Source organism: Spizellomyces punctatus (genome assembly GCF_000182565.1).
Source record: "Spizellomyces punctatus DAOM BR117 chromosome Unknown supercont1.8, whole genome shotgun sequence".
Taxonomy (NCBI): domain Eukaryota; kingdom Fungi; phylum Chytridiomycota; class Chytridiomycetes; order Spizellomycetales; family Spizellomycetaceae; genus Spizellomyces; species Spizellomyces punctatus.
The window spans coordinates 487,191-507,721 of NW_015971544.1; the positions used below are offsets into that span (position 1 = coordinate 487,191).

Consider the following 20,531-nt stretch of genomic DNA (forward strand, 5'->3'; position numbering starts at 1 on the left):
CTAAAATTGACCAATTCATGGTTAAATTTGCCAACGACGATGAGATTGGCGCCGACTGCGGCACTTACAGCAATACAAACAATGGGTGTGATGTTCCGAAGGGGACTCCTCCTGTAAGTATTACCCTTTCTTTCTGCAGCAAACGTCATGTTGAGCGGAATGATGAATGCATACATTGCTTTTATCAATACTTTGCAGGGCTTGCTTGACGAAGTGTCTGATCATAGGGCTGTGTACGTGCCTTCGTTATCGTATATGTACGGGTCGAAGCGGTACATGTTGGGCTGTGAAAACGATTTCCTGTTTTTTTTTGTTTTGTTTTTTTTTTTTTTCTGCCTTGTAAATGCTGCTTGGACCAATAGAGCGCTTAGTCACGATTTTGTCAGCGCTTAGTCACAGTCGGGGTGACCCAAAGTTACCAGTGAACTCTCCATCGCCATGCTCGTCCTTGGGAATGGCGGAACCCACCCCTCAGTTACAACATCTACCTCGCTTGCCCGGAGAGGTCATCGACAATATCCTTCTCTATGTCCAGAACCCATTGACTCGCTTTCGTTTCGCTGTCACCCTCAGGAGGATCCTTGTGCGCGACATCACCATCCCAGAACTGCCGCAATGCACGTGGCATGAAGCTGCCAGACTCGCCCGCACTGACTTGCTCCGCTGGTGGGATGCCCGTTGGCGGAAAGTAGGTGGGGTTCCCTCGCCTTCCTCCCTCTCCCGGCTCCAAGACGCCGGCGTTGAAAGGGGTCATGTGGACGTCCTCCAGGTTTGGGCTTCTAGCTTGCCCAGATTCCATCCGAGGAAGAACCCGTACTATACTGCTTCCTTCAATGGCCAGGTCCAGGTCTTGCAGTGGCTCAAGGACATTGGATATCCTGTTGATGAGCTTCCCAGATTCCCCTACATGGATGATGCTTTTCGTGGTAAGCCCGCCCTCACTCTTCAGTGGTGGAAAGACAGCGGTTTGTAACGACGAGGACGTCTTCGAGAGATCGCGAGTAAGCCCAAATCGGACGCGGGAAGCACGAATCGCGTGACCAACTCCACCGATTGGGTTACCGCGACCGAAAAAACCGGTTCGGAGAATGGCAATTGGCGCATTAGATTTCAGCGTGCCTCGTACAACCTGTGGAGGCCCGAGCCAGTGCGGAAAAGGAAGAGATCGGTACCGCCACCAATAAATCAGTTGCGGTGCAGCGACACCCATTAGTTTAGTTTAGTTTAACAGTTTATCCAAGAATCTTGTATAAAAAGGATGTATTCAATAAAATAAGTCGGGGGCAGAAGCCGTAGCGACAAAAAATCCCCATAACTCGCTTCTCAACTCCAATCTTAGGTTAACAGGAACCTAACAGAGCGCTTCAACGGCCTGATCACCCGTACCGAAGCCTCTAAATCCTGCTCGGTTCACAACTAACCGACTCTCCTTGCCTCTCGCCCCCAAGTCGCTACCGACGCCCAAAGAAAGGATTCGGAGACTATGATTCCTAGTACGGCCACCCACATAACCTGCTAGGAGACCCAAGTCGTCTTTACCGTAGTCTACCAACAAAAAATCCGTTACATGGTGGAGAAGCGCGACGAACCGCCTTCCCCTCTCAAATTCAGCTGAAAACCTTATTCGGTCGTACCGAAACTCTTGCGCAAACCGAGATCCGCTCAGGTAGCTACTCGGAAACCTTTTCTCTCGTTTCGGAGACAGAACTTCACGAAACCGAGAATGATGCCGGTCGAACGCTCACCAACGCGAGGCCGCTCACCTGTGATCCAGACTCGTAGTCAGGGTCCTGCGGAGGACGTCGAAGTCCCTCCCGCAACACGCCCAAGGCGTTCAGGGACCACTTCCGTCGAACCGGAAGCCCCTAACTTGGCCACGATGGCCTCTGAAGTGGCAGCGTTAAAAGAAGACATTGCCCGCTCGACTGCTGCAACGCAGTTGGCAACTCAAAACCTTACGGAACAGCTTCATAGGCTTTCCGAACGTCAGACAGCGGCGGATGAGCGCCTCGCACGAGCCTTAGAAGCCCTAGCGCATCGCCCGCTGCCTGAACAACCTCCCATAGCACGAGCTACAAGAGAACGGTCCGCAACCCCGTGGGAAACGGCGGACACACCAAGGGAGCGTACCGAACCAAGTTTTTCAGGTGCGGTGCCTCCAATCCAAGTGCCAGCGGCCCCGTGGGCCAGCGACACCAAGATCGATTCCTTGAAAGCAAAGGACGTACCCGAGTTTACGGGCAGAAGAAACCAAGACATTGAAGAATGGCTTAACAAAGTCCAACTTCTTCAAAACATTAGCGCAACGTCGGATGCCAGGATGGTACAGCTCCTACCAGCCATGATAGCCGAGAAAACCCCTGCTGACGCTTGGTTTTACACTCTGGAAGCCCAGGAAACTCGCTCATGGACCTGGAAAAGGTGGAAAGAGGAACTGCTTCGAGAGTTCCGAGATCCCCTAACCGAGTCCAAGTGCAAAACCGAATATGTGCGCTGCCATGCGAACCCCAAAGAATTTCGCAGCTTTCTCGCGTTCATCGACCACAAAACTCATCTCCGGCGCCTCGCTTATGGCGACCGGGCAAACATAGAATGTCCCGCTGACCAGCATTTCGACCTAATAGTCGAACAATTGCCCAGCGACATCCAAATCATGGTCAAATCCTGTAACGTCACGAACCTGACCAAATTAAAAGACTTCCTGCGCCTTTATTTCGGCTCTGATGACACCAGAAAACGAGACCCTTGCTACAGCGGTGCTGCAGAAGCTCAGAAGAAGTCACAAAAGACCGGAACCGACAAAGGCCCTAAGCAGACGGCTCCGCATAAAACCGGAAACCCCGAAAAGGGTCGCGATGGTCCTCAGAAGATGGTTCCGGACCCCAACAAGGAACCACCGGCACCCTGCAAATTCTGTCAGAAAAAGCATTGGAATGTTTTCTGCTGGCAGAACCCGAACCGAAAAGATCCTGAAGATGGAAAGAAAGGACCATATGGAGCACCCATGCCCTCAGGTTGGAAACCCAAACAGGAATCGAAGAAGGCGTACATAGTGGAGCTGGACTCGACGTCCGCTACCACCGAGACTCTTTTTTCGGCTTCGGAACTGGAAAGAACGGAAGCCGCTAATCAAGGATTCCACACCATCGGGTTCTTTCATTCACCCAAGCACTCGGAATCAACAATTTTGATGACCGCACCTCTTTCCAAGGTCACGGTGACCAAGGAAGAGGACCCCCGCACGCCCACGCAGGGCTGGGACCGAGTCTGGGACAACATAGCCATCATCTGGGGCACCCCGCAAGTGGCTCTGATGATGGGCAACAACCCCCGCGCGCTCAGCTTCTTCGCCAAAGAACCGAAGCGAGGCGCCGGGCACCTCGGGAACGACCCCTACGCAGTCGCGTGGAGTTCCCACCACCTCTACATCGCTGCCGCAGCCGAAGCTGACAAGGATCGAATCCTGCGAAAGGTCCGAGAAGACGGTACCCCTCGTTTGATTCTCCTTGCCTGGATAAAGCTCGACGAGCGCGAGAAATTCTTGATGTGGAGCTCTGAAGATCCTGTTATCTTTGATGCGTACGCCAACCTGCAACTGGTGGCATTTCTCCTGACAGGCAATATCGTTCGCTCAGACTATTATTATCGTCGCGGAAACCCCAAATTTCGGCACGTTAAAGACCATCCACGTCTCCAAAGACACGAAGAGAGCGAACGGACGCGTATAGTCATGCTGGCTATCGAACAAGTTGCTCGCCAGAATAAAACAACAAAACCACAAAACGACAAAACTAGAGAACACTTTGAGAGTGTGATCAAGGCTACGGAAGCAACAATTAACGACATCGCGCCCCATTTCGAGATCGCGGTGCCTTCTATCAACGCCTTCTACTCAGTAGATTTAGGCGATGTACTCAAAAGCCAGACTAAGACCCAAATGCAGCCTTGCTGGACGCTAGCCGTCATCGCGCAGCTCTGGGCACCTGTGGTACTAGACACAGGGGCCTGCGAGTCTCTGATTTCCGACACGTACCAAGGCCTTCTGTTCTCCGAAACCGATTTGCAGGATGCGGAAACGATGGCTTTCAACGGCATTGGTGGACGTATCTCATCTACCAAGACAGTATGCCTCGAAACTTCCCTCAGAGGCCGCGGCGGAGAATACCTGACTTTCCGCGCCTACTTTCGGGTCATCGCGTATGGGAAACCTCTCATCATCCTAGCCAACGACGTTTTGGGACATTTGAAACTCCAAACCTTGGTTCAGGAACCCCCGTTACCCAGTTTCGCGGTGACGCTCAAGAATCCAGACATCCTTATCCCCTGCTCCATAACGGATGAGCTGGACACCGATCACATGCGCGGCACGCCATACAAGACCAAGCAGGGTGAATTCATGAAGGATGTGTCAATGCCACGGCTGACCAAAGCCAAAGCTCAGAAGTCTAGATTAACCATGTTAATCACGGGACAGACGCGCGTGGCAGCCCAAACTTTTCTCATCGAAAACCCTCTTGAGGCCACCGCTGCTAGCTCAACGGTCCCGTTAGGCCTCAAACTGTCCACCGCGACCCATAATTCGGTTGCGGACCCCGAAGAGAACATTTCCAAAGAAGAATGGCAGACACTTCGGAACAAATGGAACCTCGACTCTACGGAGAGGGCTCCAGGGGCCTTCGAAGCCCAATTAAAAGACGCGGAACGTTTCCACGTCGATCTCAAGCGACCCAAACCCGTGGTCTGGGCCCTAATCAACATTCTACGACACTTCCATCAAGCCTTCAGCTATGAGGGTCATCTCATAGGGAACTACACCAAGATTCCTTATGCGCCTCGATTTATCTCGGCTCCGCCACCCCTTTCGAGGCCACGGTCGTACTCTCCGTTGGAGCGGACAGCCCTCGAGACGGAGCGAGACACCATGATGGGGCTTCAGAGGTGGAAACGAACCACCGAAGTAACCTTTGCCAGCGATCCTGTTATCATTCGCTATGCAGACAAACCCCCGCGCGTAGCCTTCGACTATCGCCGAGCCAACGACTGCATGGCCTGGGATCCATATCCCTTTCCCATCATGCTCGACATCCTGAACTGGATCGTCGCAGTCCCATTCCGATACATATCGGGAGGTGACGCAAACAAAGGATTCTACCAAATCGCCATCACCGATGCGTCGGTACGCAAATGGCTCGCGCTCAGACTCCATGACGGCATCTACGAACCACTCTTTATGCCCTTCGGACCCAAGACTGCCCCCTCGCACTTCTGTCGGGTGATGGACGACACCTTGGGTCCCTCCAAATGGCGAAATATCAACAACTTCGTCGACGATATCCACACACGAGCGGAGACAGCCGCGGAAGCCCTAGACGCCATTGCGGACTGGCTCGACCGCTTTTCCAGAGCCAAACTCACCCTAAGACTCGACAAGTGTCAATGGCTCTTTCACCAGCTCACGGCCCTCGGTTTCGTTGCCTCCTCTCAGGGTCTCGCTACCGATCCAGACAAGGTCGCAACCATAGTCGATTGGCCACAACCCAAATTCATAGGTGACCTATGGTCATTCGTGGGTCTCCTAGGGTTCTACGCCCAATTCATTTCTCGCTACGCGGAACTCGTCCGACCCCTGCAAGACGCTATCCAAGAGGGCGTTCGCGAATACCGAGACCTTAAAAAGGGTCGCGCTGACCCGAAGAAAGGCGCTGAAAAGCTCAATTCACCATCCATGCTCGACACGGCGGTGGCCCCTACAATCACAGCCACCGGAGCCCGATTTGAGGTTTCGCAACATCCGAAATCTAGCTCCTCAGACCTACCGGCGGTCAATCTACGCCAATCATCGCTGGCGGACTTACCCATTGACCCCTTTTGTGTCGGACGCCTTGCTCGCAAGCGCCCCGACCAAGGTCTGCGCAGATTTATCGCGAAGCGTGAAGTTTCATGGACCGATTCCCGAAACTCTGCCTTTGCAGCCGCCAAGCAGGCTCTGACAACAGCTCCAGTGCTCGCGGCACCCAGAAAAGGGTTCCCCTACACCCTTCACAGTGACGCTTCCTACACAGCATTTAATGTCACGCTCGAACAGTTACAGCCGGATGCTTCTAAACGCCCGCTGTGCTACCATTCCCGAGGCACCACCACCTCGGAAAAGAAGGCCCCCCCCGTCGAACTCGAGGCCGGATGCCTCATTTGGGGCCTCGGAAAACTCCGCCCATACCTCGAAGGCCTGCCTTTCACGGTCATTACTGATCACCGAGCTCTTTTGTGGCTCACTAAATACAAAGGCGAGAACCGTAAGCTTCTCCGCTGGGCCCTCGATCTTAGTTACTGGTCCGAATGGATGACAATCGTTCACAAACCAGGACATTTTCACATTGTCGCTGATACACTTTCACGGCTACTAGGAGCGGAAACCCTACTCTGCTCCACCGCGACCCAAATATGGGTGTCGAAACGCGGAAGACGACGGCTGCGCACCACACCAGCTGCTCTCACACCTTCCTCGACACTGGCAGATGCCGTCTTTCGTCTGGCCTTACAGCCTGCACTCATTGCCGCCATCCGCGCTGGCCTCACCGGCCAGCTCCACCCCATAGCCCAACAGGCCCGCACGCTCCTATGGGAGACCAGCCCCGACACGTACACTACCGCCGACACGCGCTTTCTTCAGGACTGGCAACGTGCAGATAACCTGCTGTGGCACCGTTTTTCAGTCTCCGAAGACCTTTGGCGCCTTTACGTGCCCCCTGCTTGCACCCCTGAGGTGCGCAAGCTTTTTCACGAGGGGGGAGGACACTTCGGATTCGAAAGAACCTACGCTAGAGCTGCAGCGCAAGTCTGGTGGCCGAAAATGGCACAAGATTTCAGAAAACACTGCGCAGGATGTGAAACCTGTCAACGCTCAAAAAGGGTACCGCAACTGATTCCGGGGTTGCTGAAACCCATACCACCAGCTCCGGGACGCTGGACAGTCATCACGACTGACTTCGTAACCAAGCTCCCACTTACTTCCAGAGGGTACGACGCCTTTTGGTTAATAGCATGTAAATGCTCAAAGAGGATCCACGTATGGCCCCTCAAGAGCACTGCGACAGCTATTCAGGTCGCGGAACTCTTTATAGAGCGCTACGTCCCATTGCACGGCATCCCGGAGACCATTATCTCGGACCGCAACTCCAAATTTACGAGTCGATTTTGGCAGGAGGTCTGCAAAAACCTAAAGATTAATCAAGAGCTCACCACAGCCTACCACCCTCAAGGTGATGGACAATCAGAAAGAGACAACGCAACGGTCTTGCAGGTCCTTACCACAATGGTCAACACCCGATTAGATGACTGGGACACCTTTCTTCCGGTTGCGGAATTCATTATCAACGATACGGTACACGAGGCGACAAAAATGACGCGATTCAGAATGGACCTAGGCTATGAGCCCCACAATCCACTGGCGGACATCGTCGAAAGGCCGTCAGAAACCAGAAATGCAGATGCGGAGGAGCTCTGTAAACACCTCGGCGACCTAAACATCCTTATCCGAGATCTGATGATCGAAGCCCAGGATTCGCAGAAAAGATATTACGATTTATCGCGACGACATTTGGAGTTCCGGAGAGGAGATAAGGTGCTTCTGAGCACGAAAAACCTAGCAGGGTATGAGTCCAAGATCGCTCCGAAATGGCTGGGACCAGTCACGGTGACCGACTGTAACCCTCTCCGCGACAACTACGAGTTAAAACTGCCAGACAAGATGAGACGACTTCATCCATGGTTTCACATATCGAAATTACGTCCGTACCAGAAGCCTGTCGACGCCGAAACTGAGGAAAAGGTCGCGGAAGCACAAGCGGAGGATTCCGACGCTTCAGATGGCGAGTTTGAAGTGGAAGCGATAGTAGACCATCGAACCAGGCGCGGAAAACGTCAATTTCGAATACGTTGGTCCGGATACCCACCCCATGAGGATACCTGGGAACCAGAGGAAGCCCTAACAGAGGCTTCCGAAGCCTTAGAAGAGTACTGGAGATCCAGAGCTCCCACTAGCGCGCTAGTAGAGGACTCTTTGGTAGTCAGCCTTGCAGGCGACGCCCCGGAAGATACGGCTTATGCTTCCGACCACCAATGCTTCGCGGTTTATCCGGACGATAGCTCACGTGATAATCACGCCCTCTCACCAGAAAGAAAACCAGTTTCGCGTGGCTTACCTCACCAGTCGAGAACGCCACACCAAGCCTCCCGATCACGCTTACGCGCGTCCGAGCTGTCAAAATCAGCCGGCGACGACCTTAAAAGGACGCCCCTGCACGCTCCCCCTCTTTTTTCTTCTTCAACCGCCCACGACCTACTTCCCTTACACACTCACTCTGCTTCGCAAACCCCTTCTATCGACACCGAAACTAAAACTTCCATTTCTAACACAATGAACACCGATCTCAGAGGACAAGCAGGAGTGAGCGTACCCTCCACGTACATGTCCGGCTACCCTTGGGAGGAAGACTCGGGCGACTTCGAGGCCGAGGGCGTGCTGGATCGCCTTGGGGTTGCGATCGCTACCTGGGTTCACTCCTGGGTTCATCAGCTTCGGACCAACCCCAACGCGCCGCTGCAGACTCCAGGGCATGAGTTTTGGCTGGGAGTCGACGCTCCGAAACCTTACGCGGTGGGCCAGCCCCTCACAAACCACATCGCGGACCCCTACAGCAAGGCCACCGATGGTGGTGAAGCAGCGGTCGGAATAGTTGCTGACGCGAAAAAACCCGGAAAAAGAGGGCGCCCAGCTCCGTGCGCCGCTTGGCTCGACCGCGGGGTTCCCCAACACGAGGCGGGAAGCCGAAAAACGGCTCCGTTCACCGATTGGCCGAACGACGACGCCCACGAGTTTGCGTCCGCCGTCATTGAAGCAGCTAGGACGGTGCTCCTAAGGACGGCGAACGCAGCGGAAGCCTCTGCAAGGCTCACCAGACCCCGACATCACGAGCACGCGGAGTACCATTTCCGCGCGACAAACCTGAAAAGGGCCGCGGAGACCTTTACGGCCCTCTACGTAACCAGAACTGGCCCCGACGTGACCCCGGGTACCATCGTTCGTACCGCAACAGATCAAATCTGGTTTTGTTGCAACGTCAGTGGCCGTGCCAGTATCATCTGGGTCGTGAACCAAGATGCAGATGAAGCGGACCCCACAGATCCGGTACCGACCTGGTAATTGACGTCCCAACACCCCCGCTCGGAGCGCCGGTGCGTTGGCTCTTCAAAGGGGGGATGTAACGACGAGGACGTCTTCGAGAGATCGCGAGTAAGCCCAAATCGGACGCGGGAAGCACGAATCGCGTGACCAACTCCACCGATTGGGTTACCGCGACCGAAAAAACCGGTTCGGAGAATGGCAATTGGCGCATTAGATTTCAGCGTGCCTCGTACAACCTGTGGAGGCCCGAGCCAGTGCGGAAAAGGAAGAGATCGGTACCGCCACCAATAAATCAGTTGCGGTGCAGCGACACCCATTAGTTTAGTTTAGTTTAACAGTTTATCCAAGAATCTTGTATAAAAAGGATGTATTCAATAAAATAAGTCGGGGGCAGAAGCCGTAGCGACAAAAAATCCCCATAACTCGCTTCTCAACTCCAATCTTAGGTTAACAGGAACCTAACAGAGCGCTTCAACGGCCTGATCACCCGTACCGAAGCCTCTAAATCCTGCTCGGTTCACAACTAACCGACTCTCCTTGCCTCTCGCCCCCAAGTCGCTACCGACGCCCAAAGAAAGGATTCGGAGACTATGATTCCTAGTACGGCCACCCACATAACCTGCTAGGAGACCCAAGTCGTCTTTACCGTAGTCTACCAACAAAAAATCCGTTACAGGTTGGCCTCTGTCATGGACCCGGAAAAGCATGGACTATGCCAATAGCACTTTGACCCTCCAGTGGTGGAAGGACAGCGGCCTGGAATGCCGGTGGTCAGCGACGTCAATGGACATTGCAACGAGACGGAACAGGGTCGACATGTTGCAGTGGTGGAAGGACAGCGGTCTGGAATGCCGCTACTCATGGCGTGGCATGGCAGAGGCGACGAACAATTGTCCCATGCCCAGTGTGGACGCCCTCCACTGGTGGAAAGACAGTGGCTTTGAACTCAAATACGAGGACGAATACCACAAAATTTACGAAGGCCTCCAGGACGTCGCGCATCGTGGGTACGACGATTTCGACCGTCTTCGACGGTTTTTGCCGGTCTGGCGCTTTTGGAAGCAAAGTGGGTTGCCCTGGGAACACAGTCATCGGTCGTGGGATGACCCGTTTTGGTACAAGCGCTGGCCGCTCGAGCTTACCGCTGAGCTGAAGGAAAGGGTCGAGAGGGAGTTTCTGCAGGGATTATAACGATATGGACTGGGAAGAACTGAAATTGCGTGGCGAAAACGTCCAACCTTGCGAAAGGGTAAGGTGACATGTGGAAGCAATAAATAGCATTTGATATTTAGGGAAATTCGTATTATGATTAAAGTAATTTCTCCTTTGATCTTGCCTCGCCCAGAAAATCTTCACCTGCAACAATGTTTTGCGGAAATTTCCGGTGATGAGCAATGAACTGACGTCCATAAAATTCTTTGCCATAAACGATATAGTGGAGGGCAGCTGTTGAGAAGGTAACCGCCATTTCCGCCGATACTACTATTCAGCTATCTCACGAGTGCAACAACAAAGTGTCGAAAAATTGATCATATCACGTCTGTTGGTCCTCATTGCGACAATCCCCAGGGCTCCCGTAAGGGATTCACGCCTGAGCTAAAGCTACGTGATAAAACTATTACCAGTGCGTGAATATAGATGGGAGTGTATGCAATGGAAATGCATGTCAAGCAGCACGACAATTTCATAAAAGTTGGTCCATATTGATAAAGCACCCCTATACTTGCTGTCCCTGGATCCCCTTTCCCTGGTTGCCTTTCTGGTTGGACAGGCTGGCTGATTGTAAATTAGAACCGGCTATCGTGGGTTGGAGGGAGGATTTGTCCCTAGTCTACCACCTGCACACGAGTATGGAACTTGATCACGTATGAATATCGCCCACAATCACTATCCAAGGGACATTTACTAGACAACAGCATCTATTTTACTGAACATGACCAATACAGACGATCTTAATGAAGAGACCTACATGATGCTCAAAAAACCTAAGCAAACCTATATCCTAACCTTGGTTATTCTGCCTTCTTCCCCTTCACCAAGCTTCCATTGCCTTTGTCCGCTCCTAGTAGTACCTTAACCCAGCCAATTCCCCCATACCTTTCTCTAAACGCATGATCTGTCCCATGCAGCAAATCCAACGCACCCATAACCCCAAAACAACTCGTGAATTTCTCATGATGCATGTCATGGAACCTAGCGATCCCGCGATGAAGAGGCGAATCATACCCAGCATGGACTGTTACAGTGGTAAAGAGCGCCATAGAAAGCCAGAGCCACATAGTCACCAGGTGCGAACCCATCAAGATCGGACCGACGACCACAGGGACAATGTTGGAAAGGATATGCTCAATTGGATGGGCATACTCGGCCGACATGCCCACGGGTGCCGTGAACTGGTGGTGAAGCTTGTGAATATACTTGTAAATTGGTCGTGCGTGAAGTAGCCGATGACTGTAGTAAAATAAAATCTCTTCCGCGATCAAGGATATCGTAAAATCCCGCATGATTTCCAGGGGCGACGGAAGTGTAGGTGAGACATGGACGCCACGTTGTAGCATGAGCGGATATGTCAGCCATAACAGGGGCCCAGCAACAAAGAACTGGTTAAACAGCACCAAAAGAGCGCACCGACGTAGAAGCTTGGGTGGGGGATGAACTTCTGGCTGGATTTTGTAGCGATGAAGGAATGAGGGCCGGTACACGTCAACGAGGAGGTAGAGGAGGGACGGGATCCAGAAGACAAGGAACTGGACCGAGAAAGTCCCATATAGAAATAGGCTCCTGTCCGAAAACTTGTTTGTAATAGATGTCCATGCTGGTGCCAGCAGAGATCCTCCTAGAGGAGCATTCAGAAATGATACAGTATGGTTGCCGGGCATCTTTTCGCAGTCTTTAGTTGCCAATGTCGGTATGCGGAAGGGAAACGTTTTTCCTCGTCCGCTCTCCTTCTTATAAAAGAATGGCTGGACATTGGATAAAAAGTTGAGATGAGTTGGCTTACCTCACCATCACAAATGTATTCGTGAACCAGTCGTGTTGATGCACGAAACGCGACATGACCTCTATCCCCTTATGCCTACCCGCTTCCGCTTCCGCCCATTTTAGCACTATAATCTGTGCTGGTTGAACGTACAGGACAGCCGAACAGGGCTTGTCTGTGGGCGGAAGGGAAGAGCTGTGCGCGAAGGTCTATGGGCCGCTTAGCGGATCATCTTATAATGCATAGTGTGAGTAGACCCTTCTTTGCGGATGCTTACAGATCCGCTCAGCGGACGCAATCCCAATGATGGGCCAATAGCAAGTCTCAAAATCCTCGCCCGCGAACACCGTACGATGGTACATGATTAACGTTCGCATCCGTACAAATGCAAGCTGTACAAAGTACGGCGATTAGAAACCACTCGAAACATTATTGAGGCAGTTATGATCCATGGGCTTTTTTCTTTGACAAAAACTTTAAACATTTAAGAAACAGGTTTTATTGTGGTGTAGAACACTGCACTCTAGTCTATACTTTTCTACTACACTCTTAATTTCTATTCTATTCTATCTCTATGTGCTCTATTGTGATTCTATAAGATATTAGTACTAGATGAGCTATTATAGCGATTGCAATGGTTATCAATATGAGTCCATCAAGGACGGCATACAGTATACATTCAATATTCCGCTACTTAACCGTGGAACTCACGGATTTGTTTGAAAACATAGTGGCCATTTTCAAGGTACTTGACCTCCAAATCCAGTGCGCCCTCCTTTGTTTCTACAGGCTCAAAAGGAACGTCTTCACATGCGCCAATCCTGTTGCCACCGGCCTTTGCAGCACAGTAGGTGATTTCGAGCTTTTGGGTGATTTTGACAGTGTCGGTGAGTTGCTGGTCGGTGAGCACACGGCTGGTGCGAGCCGGTCCGCCGGGTTTTGGGACGGCTTGACGGAGGGTGTTGAATGCAACAGGTCGGCCACGGATTGCTTGGATGGCCCATGTCATTTCAGAGAGCGTCCCTGGTTCTGGGTTGGTGACCAAACCGTTCAATTCTTGCGACCCGATTGTGTATCCAGCCAAGTCGCGCTGAGTAGCATCTTGAATTTTGGTGACAACCACAGAGTTCGCCAACACGGGGGATTCACGCGCATATTTGGGCACGACAGCGATACCCATAGTGATTCCTCCCTCGATGCGGGCAAAGCGACGCTCTTCGATACCTCGGACGTTGTAAAGAGACGCGTAGACTCCGCGAAGAGCACAGTCGATTCGTTTGGGGTTCATTTCATCCTCAACGGGGTCGTAGGTGCAGGGACTGGTGGTATCTTTTTCATGTATCTTGGCAGAGAAGGACGAGTAGAGACCCGCGCCGTCAAATCCTTCAATGTCCTCTGCAGAAGCTGAAGAACGGAACTTGAGCTTGAGCTTTGGGTCCCCAATTTTTGTTGCCAGAGCGGCTGCGGCTGCGTTAACCTTGTCCAGGACAGCCTGAGGAATTTTGGCAGCGTAGAAGAGCTTTTGCAGGTCAGCGACGGCTTTGGTCAACTCTGCCTTGGCAAGCTTGTCTTGATTAACGGAAGCCTGCAGGCTCTCAATCGCCTTCTTCAGGTTGGCATTCTCTGGTAAATTCACGAGATCGTCATAACTACAAAAAAAAGAAAATACATGAGTCCATACGTTCATACGTAGACATGTGGTTAGTAACTAGATATTACTTACAACTTGAACGGAATACCAAAGCCCTCAGGTGAGAGATCGTAGCCGTATTGTTCGGAAAGAGTGCCTTTCTCGGTTGCTCGACCAAGAGCGGTCGGGTGGGCGAGGAAGGCCAAATTCGCAGCCTTGGATCCAAAAATGTTTTTTTTTGCCATACAAGCGGCGGCAGCAACGAAAGTGTTAGAACGGGGGCACATTGTGTCGTAAGAGACAACCTGATCAAATGTCTTGTCGTAATTCATGACGATTGGTTGTCTCTTTGCATTGAGAGCCTCGTGGTAATCGTCCACCTCTTCCTGGGTGGCCGCCTCAATCGTAGCTTTCGACGGACCAACCGTGAATTTCACAGGCTTGCCAACAAGAGCCAATATGGCAGGATCTGTGGACGCAGATTTAAGGTAGCAGTCTGGCGTGCCTCGTTCCCGAGATTTTAGGGAGACGTGTGAATTGGCGTCCTGGAATTGGGTAGTAATAACTCCCGAAAGAACAGAGAGGTACAGTGGGAGCACGTCCAGGATTACAATGTCGCGGGGCGTGGTCGCATCTTCCGCGGGCCGCAGACGAAGAATGCCATAGGAGGTTCCCTGCACAATCGGAGCGTAGGTCACGTCTCCAAGGATTGCGTCAAATTGCAAGGCTGGAACCTTAATTTCATCGAGTTGTTGCTTGATCGTCGCAACTGTTTGGTGAGAGCCGGTGGCGACGAACCGAAGATCAAGTGTCGGTGCAGCGTTCCTCACAACGCGAGCGGCATGCAAGATCGTCTGCTCTTTCAAGACATCCTGTGGGTAAAACTGGAATCCCACGAACGTCTGATTCTGCAGAGTGTAGGCACGCACGACACCTGCATAAAAGCTTTTCTCTTGGGAAAAGTAAGTTTTATCGTTAAAGACGTCCAGATCGTTGAAATCGCGGTTGAAATTCTAGGGAGAGCAAAGACAGAAGGATATTAGTTTCACCTACAGTGACCCACAGGTTGTAGAGTGTTCTTACCTTTAAGTATTTTGCGGCGAAATAATAGTGATATTGGTGCTCGTCGCCTGCACCATTGGCATTGATAAAATAGATGACTGGGGCCTGGGCATTTCGGTTGTCAATCAGGAACTTTGTTGCTTTTCCAAAATTGGAGTTGGAACTCCCGCTGTCGACATTCGTAGCGATGCTATCAAAGTCCTCGAGGCTGTTTAGTTTGGAGAGATAGCCCGTGGATTCTGGCAACGGAGCCGCAAGGGCGTACGTGCACAGGGCGACCAGCAGTAGAAAGGGTTGTGCCAGTCTCATGCTTATGCTGTGAGTGCTGGTATCTAGTCTATGAGATGATTTTGATGGAAGGAGACTGGGATGCTGCTCTTTATAGCCCTTTTATTCCAGATCTGTTTTTTTTTTTTTTTTTTTTTTTGGAACTTCAACGTCTTTGCGGTATCAAGGACCCTGCCCTTCGGAATTATCTCTGCCGCATTAGAGCGACCCAAAGACTGCAGAATTGCTCACTTTCTTCATATAGCATATGGATTTTTTTTGCCGACTACAGCTTACGCAAAGTTATGAGCTCCTAACAGCGGATAATGGGGGAACCCATTGGTTAACTCGAATCACAACATGCTTTTTTAAAAGTTGGGAGAGAAACCATCGCTCTACACAACATTTTTGTCACTGCTTTGAGAAAACTGGTGGCAAACATTTTGAGGCGCCTACTCATCTGTTTTTTTGTAGGCGTTTTAGCAGCAAAATGAAGTCTACCACAAAAATAAAGCAATGCCGGTGCTGGCGCAGCTCCGACGGGCGCATCTTCAAAGTTAAAAAAAAAACGTGAAGCAGAAAATGCATATGGAATTGCCGACTGCCCATAAGTAATAAAGTTAGGCAAAAAATCCAAAATATGCCTGCTGGGGACTTTTGCATTTACAAATCACGTGGCTTTACTCTGTGTCATGTGACTGTGATCGGTTAATGCAGCTAGAGGTTTCTTGATGATACCTTCAGAAATCGCAAGCAATAGCCAATAACAATCTGTCGATTAGGATTCCAGACTTTATTCCATACGGTTGGGTATTTTATAATGCATTTTTCTTTTTTAAAATGATACTTTGATAAGACAGATGTTTCGCTATGGAGACTACATCCTTGTTATTGCTATGAATATATTGTGTGTATTATAGTTTTTTCTCAATTTCTGCGCCAACGGAATCCACGTTGGTCCAAAAAGCGTTATCAGCTGTGCAAAAAAGGGTTAAAGATGACATAGATCGCCTTTTGCAGGAGGCAGAACACTTACCAACAACCATATTCAAACAACCCCCATCAAATGTCACATCATGATAATATTCGACGGAGCCAAACTTCCAGACCACTTTTTTATTTGGTGTCTTTTCCAGAATGGCCTTGCGTGTCTGGTCATCTTTTGAGGCAATGTTGTCTACCAGGGCCTTGAGATATGAGCCGTAGATAATTTCTCCCAGCCTGCGAGTAGTCGATGAGTGTTAAACACCTCATATTTGGCGAAAAACTGGAGCGCAAAAAGTTCTAACCTGTCACCCCGGTCTCCATCATTCTGCACCTTTTCCCAAATCTTTGCAAATTCCGGTTCAGGGAACGTAAAAGGCGCTCCCAAAGCGTTGCTCAATTTTTGCAAGAGTCGATCACGCTCGTCCTCATAGATCCGAATGTTTTTTATGGTGACCAGCGGGACGTTGGGATGCACAACATTGTCAACAGTGCGCAAGCACCCATCTGCGCAAAGACCCCACGCAAAAGCCTTGACACCCATATACTCTAATCTAATCGTTTGAATAAGATGCGATATCTTTGGCGGATCCCACCGAAATCGGAGGCATGCACTCTATAAATCTTTTCTTTTAAGTCCGGATCCTCTCAAACTCAGCGACGCCTCATTCAAAAAGTCAATGGAAAGATCCATACATTCCGTCTGAGCTCTAGAAATTCAGGAAATCGTAAACTGAATGATGATGTTTACGGGTGCGTATTTTCCTGGAAGATATCAGCACGTGATTCGGGTTGGAATGTACAAAACACAAAGAAATATGCTGATGAACATTCAGACGAGTAGGAATTGGGTGAGTGGGCCGAGGAAATAACAAAAGCAAATGAAAGTGGCAGTCTTTATGTAAAAAAAATGCATGAGCTTGACAAACATATACTACAAAAATGGGCTTTCCCTACAACTGAAGCAAAGATTTTACAAAACAGCTTTCTCTCCCTTCTCTATCCGCCTCTTCTTCTTGTCCTTCTTGTCCTGCTTTGCATAGTTTTCCCTCTTTCCCACAGGCTTCTTCACCCACTCTCCGTCAGGCCCCATAATCCACATCTCAGCTTGACGGTTGCGAAATCTTGCATCCCCGACCATCCGCTCAAGCTTCTCGGCGATCCGTTGCACAGGATCTGTTTGGTCAACCTGTTCTTCGGGCTCTTGCTGCTGAGGTGCCATTTCTTCAAGTGCTTTATAAATGGCGTCTGTGAGTTTTTGCGAGAGTGTCCCCTTCTGAGCCTGTTCGCCATTGGCTGGTGCTTCCCAGTCCGACAAGACGGCTTCAGCCAAGTCCGTTATAGATAAACCTTCTCCCAACTGTTTTATCACTGCCTTCACATCTGGGATCAAAGGCTTCTCGTTCTCCTCCTTGGGAACCTCCTGCTTGACAGCTGGTCGACTTTTCTGTGAAATAGTCCGGACGGTCGTTGGGTGAGAAAAGCCTGAATCGAGCATGTGAGGGGTTGAAATAGGATTGCAGTGGATGATGGATTGTGTGCTGTGAGGATTGAAAAGCGGATCTGCACATAGGCGGGGAGTGTGGACGGTGAGTAGATATTTGCAAGTGGACGTTTCTTGGATCTGGGAGATATGATCATACGGGGTTGCTGGGTTGCAAAACACCTAGCGCCAAATGAAACTCGGATTAAGCGGAATCGATTTGACGCCACTACAATGCTACCCACCTCAATTACAACCTCCCTACGTACACCACTCAATTCGCAAATGGTGCCGCCTCTCCATCGCATCCTCAGAAAGGCCTTGTGGCGTCCTCCACTCTCATATTTGACCACCTCTACATCGCTTGATGACGAAGAACCATCAAACAAACCGATAACATAATTGTGGTTTGCAATTTCAGTCCTTTGAGCGGGCGTCAGAGCGGATTCTTCTTGGGCTGTTACTGCGTGATATTGTCGCACCCATTTTTGTGGACAGAATTCGTATGACCAGTATCCCGTCATCTTTGGAGAGATTTGATACATTTGTTTGATTCCTCAAAAATGCGGTGTATAGCAAAAAGGAACCTACATAGTGCAAACATTTCCCCCCGAGTCCGTTCAGTACAGCACCCACATCTCTTGCGTCCTGAGGAATGTCTTCCTTCTCAGTGGTCCGCGGCAGAGAGCAGACATATTCCTTTCCTTGTAGAATCAACGTTTCTGCCTGTGCGTCAGTGGCATGTTGTGTATCAGCGGGAAAGAGCTGTTCGGAATGTGCTCCAATAAGGATCTGGTACTGAGGCTCCGCAAACAAGTCATGGTAAACGTCGGCGGTTGAGAGAGCCTGTGTAGGAGGAGGTGTGAGGAGGAGGAGGAGGAGGAGAAGGATACCCAACCCACTCTTGCAGGCGCTCATGCAGGCAATCCTGCAGGCGGTCCGCAAGGATGTGCTCATGAGGAAGTGTTAAAAGTCAGCAGCAAACAAAACACTCGAACGCTTTGTCAAAACGCCAAGTTGATCACCCAACCAAAAAAGGATAAATGAGGTTGGCACAGTCACGTTGTCTGTGCAAGGCACGTAACTTTCGTAATGCTCATCGCCTCACCGCGTCTCCCCTCCTGATTTTGACCCCCCTGCCCTTTTGCCTGCCCGCGATTCAACTGAAAAGCAGGGTCATCGCGCCAAGATCATCTTGACTTTTTTTTTTGTTTTTCCTCGTCGTTACGCTGCTTACTGCCTTTTGGACAAGCTTCCTTTATATCGTTTCGCATCGCTTTTCTGTTGTTTCTCGCGTTTTTCGTGTCGGTTGCTCCCACCGTACTGTCAGACCTGGGAGATATAACAATTCTTTGAGAAACAACACTTTCGGACGCCGTCTCGGCGACGTGCAAATTCCTAAAGGACGATATTGTTTTCAGTACGTTGCTTTGGTTTTCATTGATCGGACATTGCATTTGGATGTAATCGTTGATGTCGCCTACTTTTGTCTTGGTGTAGTTTGACCGTGTTTTCCAGTCCTGCAAAGTACCGACTGTTTTGCCCTCTTCACTGATCAGCCCAAGAGTCATGCCACAAGCTGCCACAATGAGTCCTCCCAAGGCCACGCCTGGATGGCTAGCAGATCTAGACACGCTGCGCAAATCTTCCAGGTCTCTCTTTCCAAAAGCGACCTCAACCTCGCAGCCTCGTTCAAAGCCGTCAAATGGGTACACTACGTCTGCGGGTGCTATCTGTCATGGGAGAGTGAACGATCTGGAATCCATGGTTCCCCCTCAGTGGTGGCAAACCGTTTTTGCGGATGCAATGTACCTGAAGACTGATGGAGATGTTGTTGAAGATCCGGACATCACGAAAGAAGAGGTGGGACTCCTTGAAGCTGACAAGGGAATACAAAGCATCCTCCTGAGGGGGTCTGGAAAGGCGCATGAAGGTGAGCAGCGGAACACCATGCATTGGACAAATGACGAATTAGACTGGCATGCGACTAGTTTTGCGCCGCGTCGTCGATCATCGCTTCGCTCAAATACATATCAACCAACTCTCTTCCGTTGCCTATCCGCTTCTCGTTACAACTCGTCTAGGTCGACCTGCACGGATTCTCGATCTATGCTGTGGACAAGGGCGACACGTGCTTCAACTCGCCAAGGATTACCCACACCTTTCACTACACGGCCACGATCAGTCGTCATACCTGATATCCCTGGCTCAAGAACGGGCCGCTTCGCAGGGTTTGGCTGCAAAAACTGTTTTCACGGTTGGAGATTGTCGCCAGATTCCATATGCGGATGAGAGTTTTGACCTAGTCGTGGTGATGGGTAACTCATTTGGCTACTTTTCCGATGAAGATGGCGATCGCGTCGTTTTGAGGGAGATATTTCGTGTATTGGCTCCCGAAGGCCGGATGGTACTAGACTTAACGGACGGTGACTATATGAGACAGAATTTTGCAGAGAGGAGTTGGGAATGGATTGATGACACAACTTTCGTCTGCCGAGAAAGGCAGCTCAGTAAGGATGGGCTAAGGTTGAGCTCAAGAGAAGTGGTCACATTGACCACCAAGGGAGTCATTCGGGATCAGTTTTACCGAGAGAGGCTCTACGGAAAGAAAGAGGTAGAAACGCTGGTGCAAGATATAGGATTTAGCATCGTCGTCGATGAGAAGGAATCGGATCCAATCACGCTGGGGAAAGAGCTCAGCAAGCGAAAGGAGGACCTCGGCATGATGGAGCAGCGGGTGCTGGTAACTGCCGTCAAGCCTGCTCGCCAACTTAATGGGGACACACATGTGCTTCACTTGACCAATGGCACGCACCCTGTAATGGCAAAGTCGAATGGACTCCACCACCATAGTCATGGATTTTCAAATGGCCTAAGGACCAACGGCGAGCATACGAACCTGCCTGTTGACACTGCGGTGGCAAGTGGGTACCCGCATGGT

General features: G+C 50.7%; 7 protein-coding genes across 7 annotated transcripts in view; 2 read left to right on the top strand and 5 right to left on the bottom strand.

Annotated features, from left to right (window-relative positions):
* Window positions 1-484: 484 nt before the first annotated feature.
* SPPG_05048 (uncharacterized protein) lies at window positions 485-1,210 on the bottom strand (the record flags this gene model as incomplete). Its single annotated transcript, XM_016753286.1, has 1 exon — window positions 485-1,210. One exon carries the CDS (start codon window positions 1,208-1,210, stop codon window positions 485-487), a length of 726 nt encoding a protein of 241 aa, XP_016607707.1.
* Window positions 1,211-9,889: 8,679 nt separating this feature from the next.
* Window positions 9,890-10,912, top strand: SPPG_05050 (uncharacterized protein; the record flags this gene model as incomplete). Its single annotated transcript, XM_016753287.1, has 3 exons — window positions 9,890-10,433; window positions 10,530-10,641; window positions 10,700-10,912. The coding sequence occupies one exon, from the start codon at window positions 9,890-9,892 to the stop codon at window positions 10,373-10,375; it is 486 nt and encodes a 161-aa protein (XP_016607708.1). The 3' UTR covers window positions 10,376-10,433; window positions 10,530-10,641; window positions 10,700-10,912.
* A 284-nt stretch (window positions 10,913-11,196) lies between these two features.
* Window positions 11,197-12,165, bottom strand: SPPG_05051 (uncharacterized protein; the record flags this gene model as incomplete). The annotated part of the gene is made up of 1 exon (XM_016753288.1): window positions 11,197-12,165. Exon 1 carries the CDS (start codon window positions 12,061-12,063, stop codon window positions 11,197-11,199), a length of 867 nt encoding a protein of 288 aa, XP_016607709.1. The 5' UTR covers window positions 12,064-12,165.
* A 693-nt stretch (window positions 12,166-12,858) lies between these two features.
* On the bottom strand, window positions 12,859-15,165 carry SPPG_05052 (uncharacterized protein; the record flags this gene model as incomplete). Its single annotated transcript, XM_016753289.1, has 3 exons — window positions 12,859-13,813; window positions 13,888-14,807; window positions 14,878-15,165. The coding sequence occupies 3 exons, from the start codon at window positions 15,163-15,165 to the stop codon at window positions 12,859-12,861; spliced, it is 2,163 nt and encodes a 720-aa protein (XP_016607710.1).
* A 732-nt stretch (window positions 15,166-15,897) lies between these two features.
* SPPG_05053 (uncharacterized protein) lies at window positions 15,898-16,731 on the bottom strand. Its single transcript, XM_016753290.1, has 3 exons — window positions 16,413-16,731; window positions 16,160-16,344; window positions 15,898-16,099 (listed from the first exon to the last, which is right to left on the bottom strand). The coding sequence occupies exons 1-3, from the start codon at window positions 16,649-16,651 to the stop codon at window positions 16,038-16,040; spliced, it is 486 nt and encodes a 161-aa protein (XP_016607711.1). The 5' UTR covers window positions 16,652-16,731; the 3' UTR covers window positions 15,898-16,037.
* A 263-nt stretch (window positions 16,732-16,994) lies between these two features.
* On the bottom strand, window positions 16,995-18,592 carry SPPG_05054 (uncharacterized protein). Its single transcript, XM_016753291.1, has 3 exons — window positions 18,182-18,592; window positions 17,836-18,114; window positions 16,995-17,773 (listed from the first exon to the last, which is right to left on the bottom strand). Exons 1-3 carry the CDS (start codon window positions 18,545-18,547, stop codon window positions 17,081-17,083), a joined length of 1,338 nt encoding a protein of 445 aa, XP_016607712.1. The 5' UTR covers window positions 18,548-18,592; the 3' UTR covers window positions 16,995-17,080.
* A 567-nt stretch (window positions 18,593-19,159) lies between these two features.
* Window positions 19,160-20,531, top strand: part of SPPG_09245 (uncharacterized protein) — a gene marked incomplete at both ends in the record, with an annotated part of 2,577 nt that continues 1,205 nt past the window's right edge. The window contains 2 exons of the mRNA XM_016757402.1: window positions 19,160-19,523; window positions 19,582-20,408. Coding sequence (XP_016607713.1) covers window positions 19,160-19,523; window positions 19,582-20,408 — 1,191 coding nt within the window. The remainder of the gene's footprint in view (window positions 19,524-19,581; window positions 20,409-20,531) is intronic.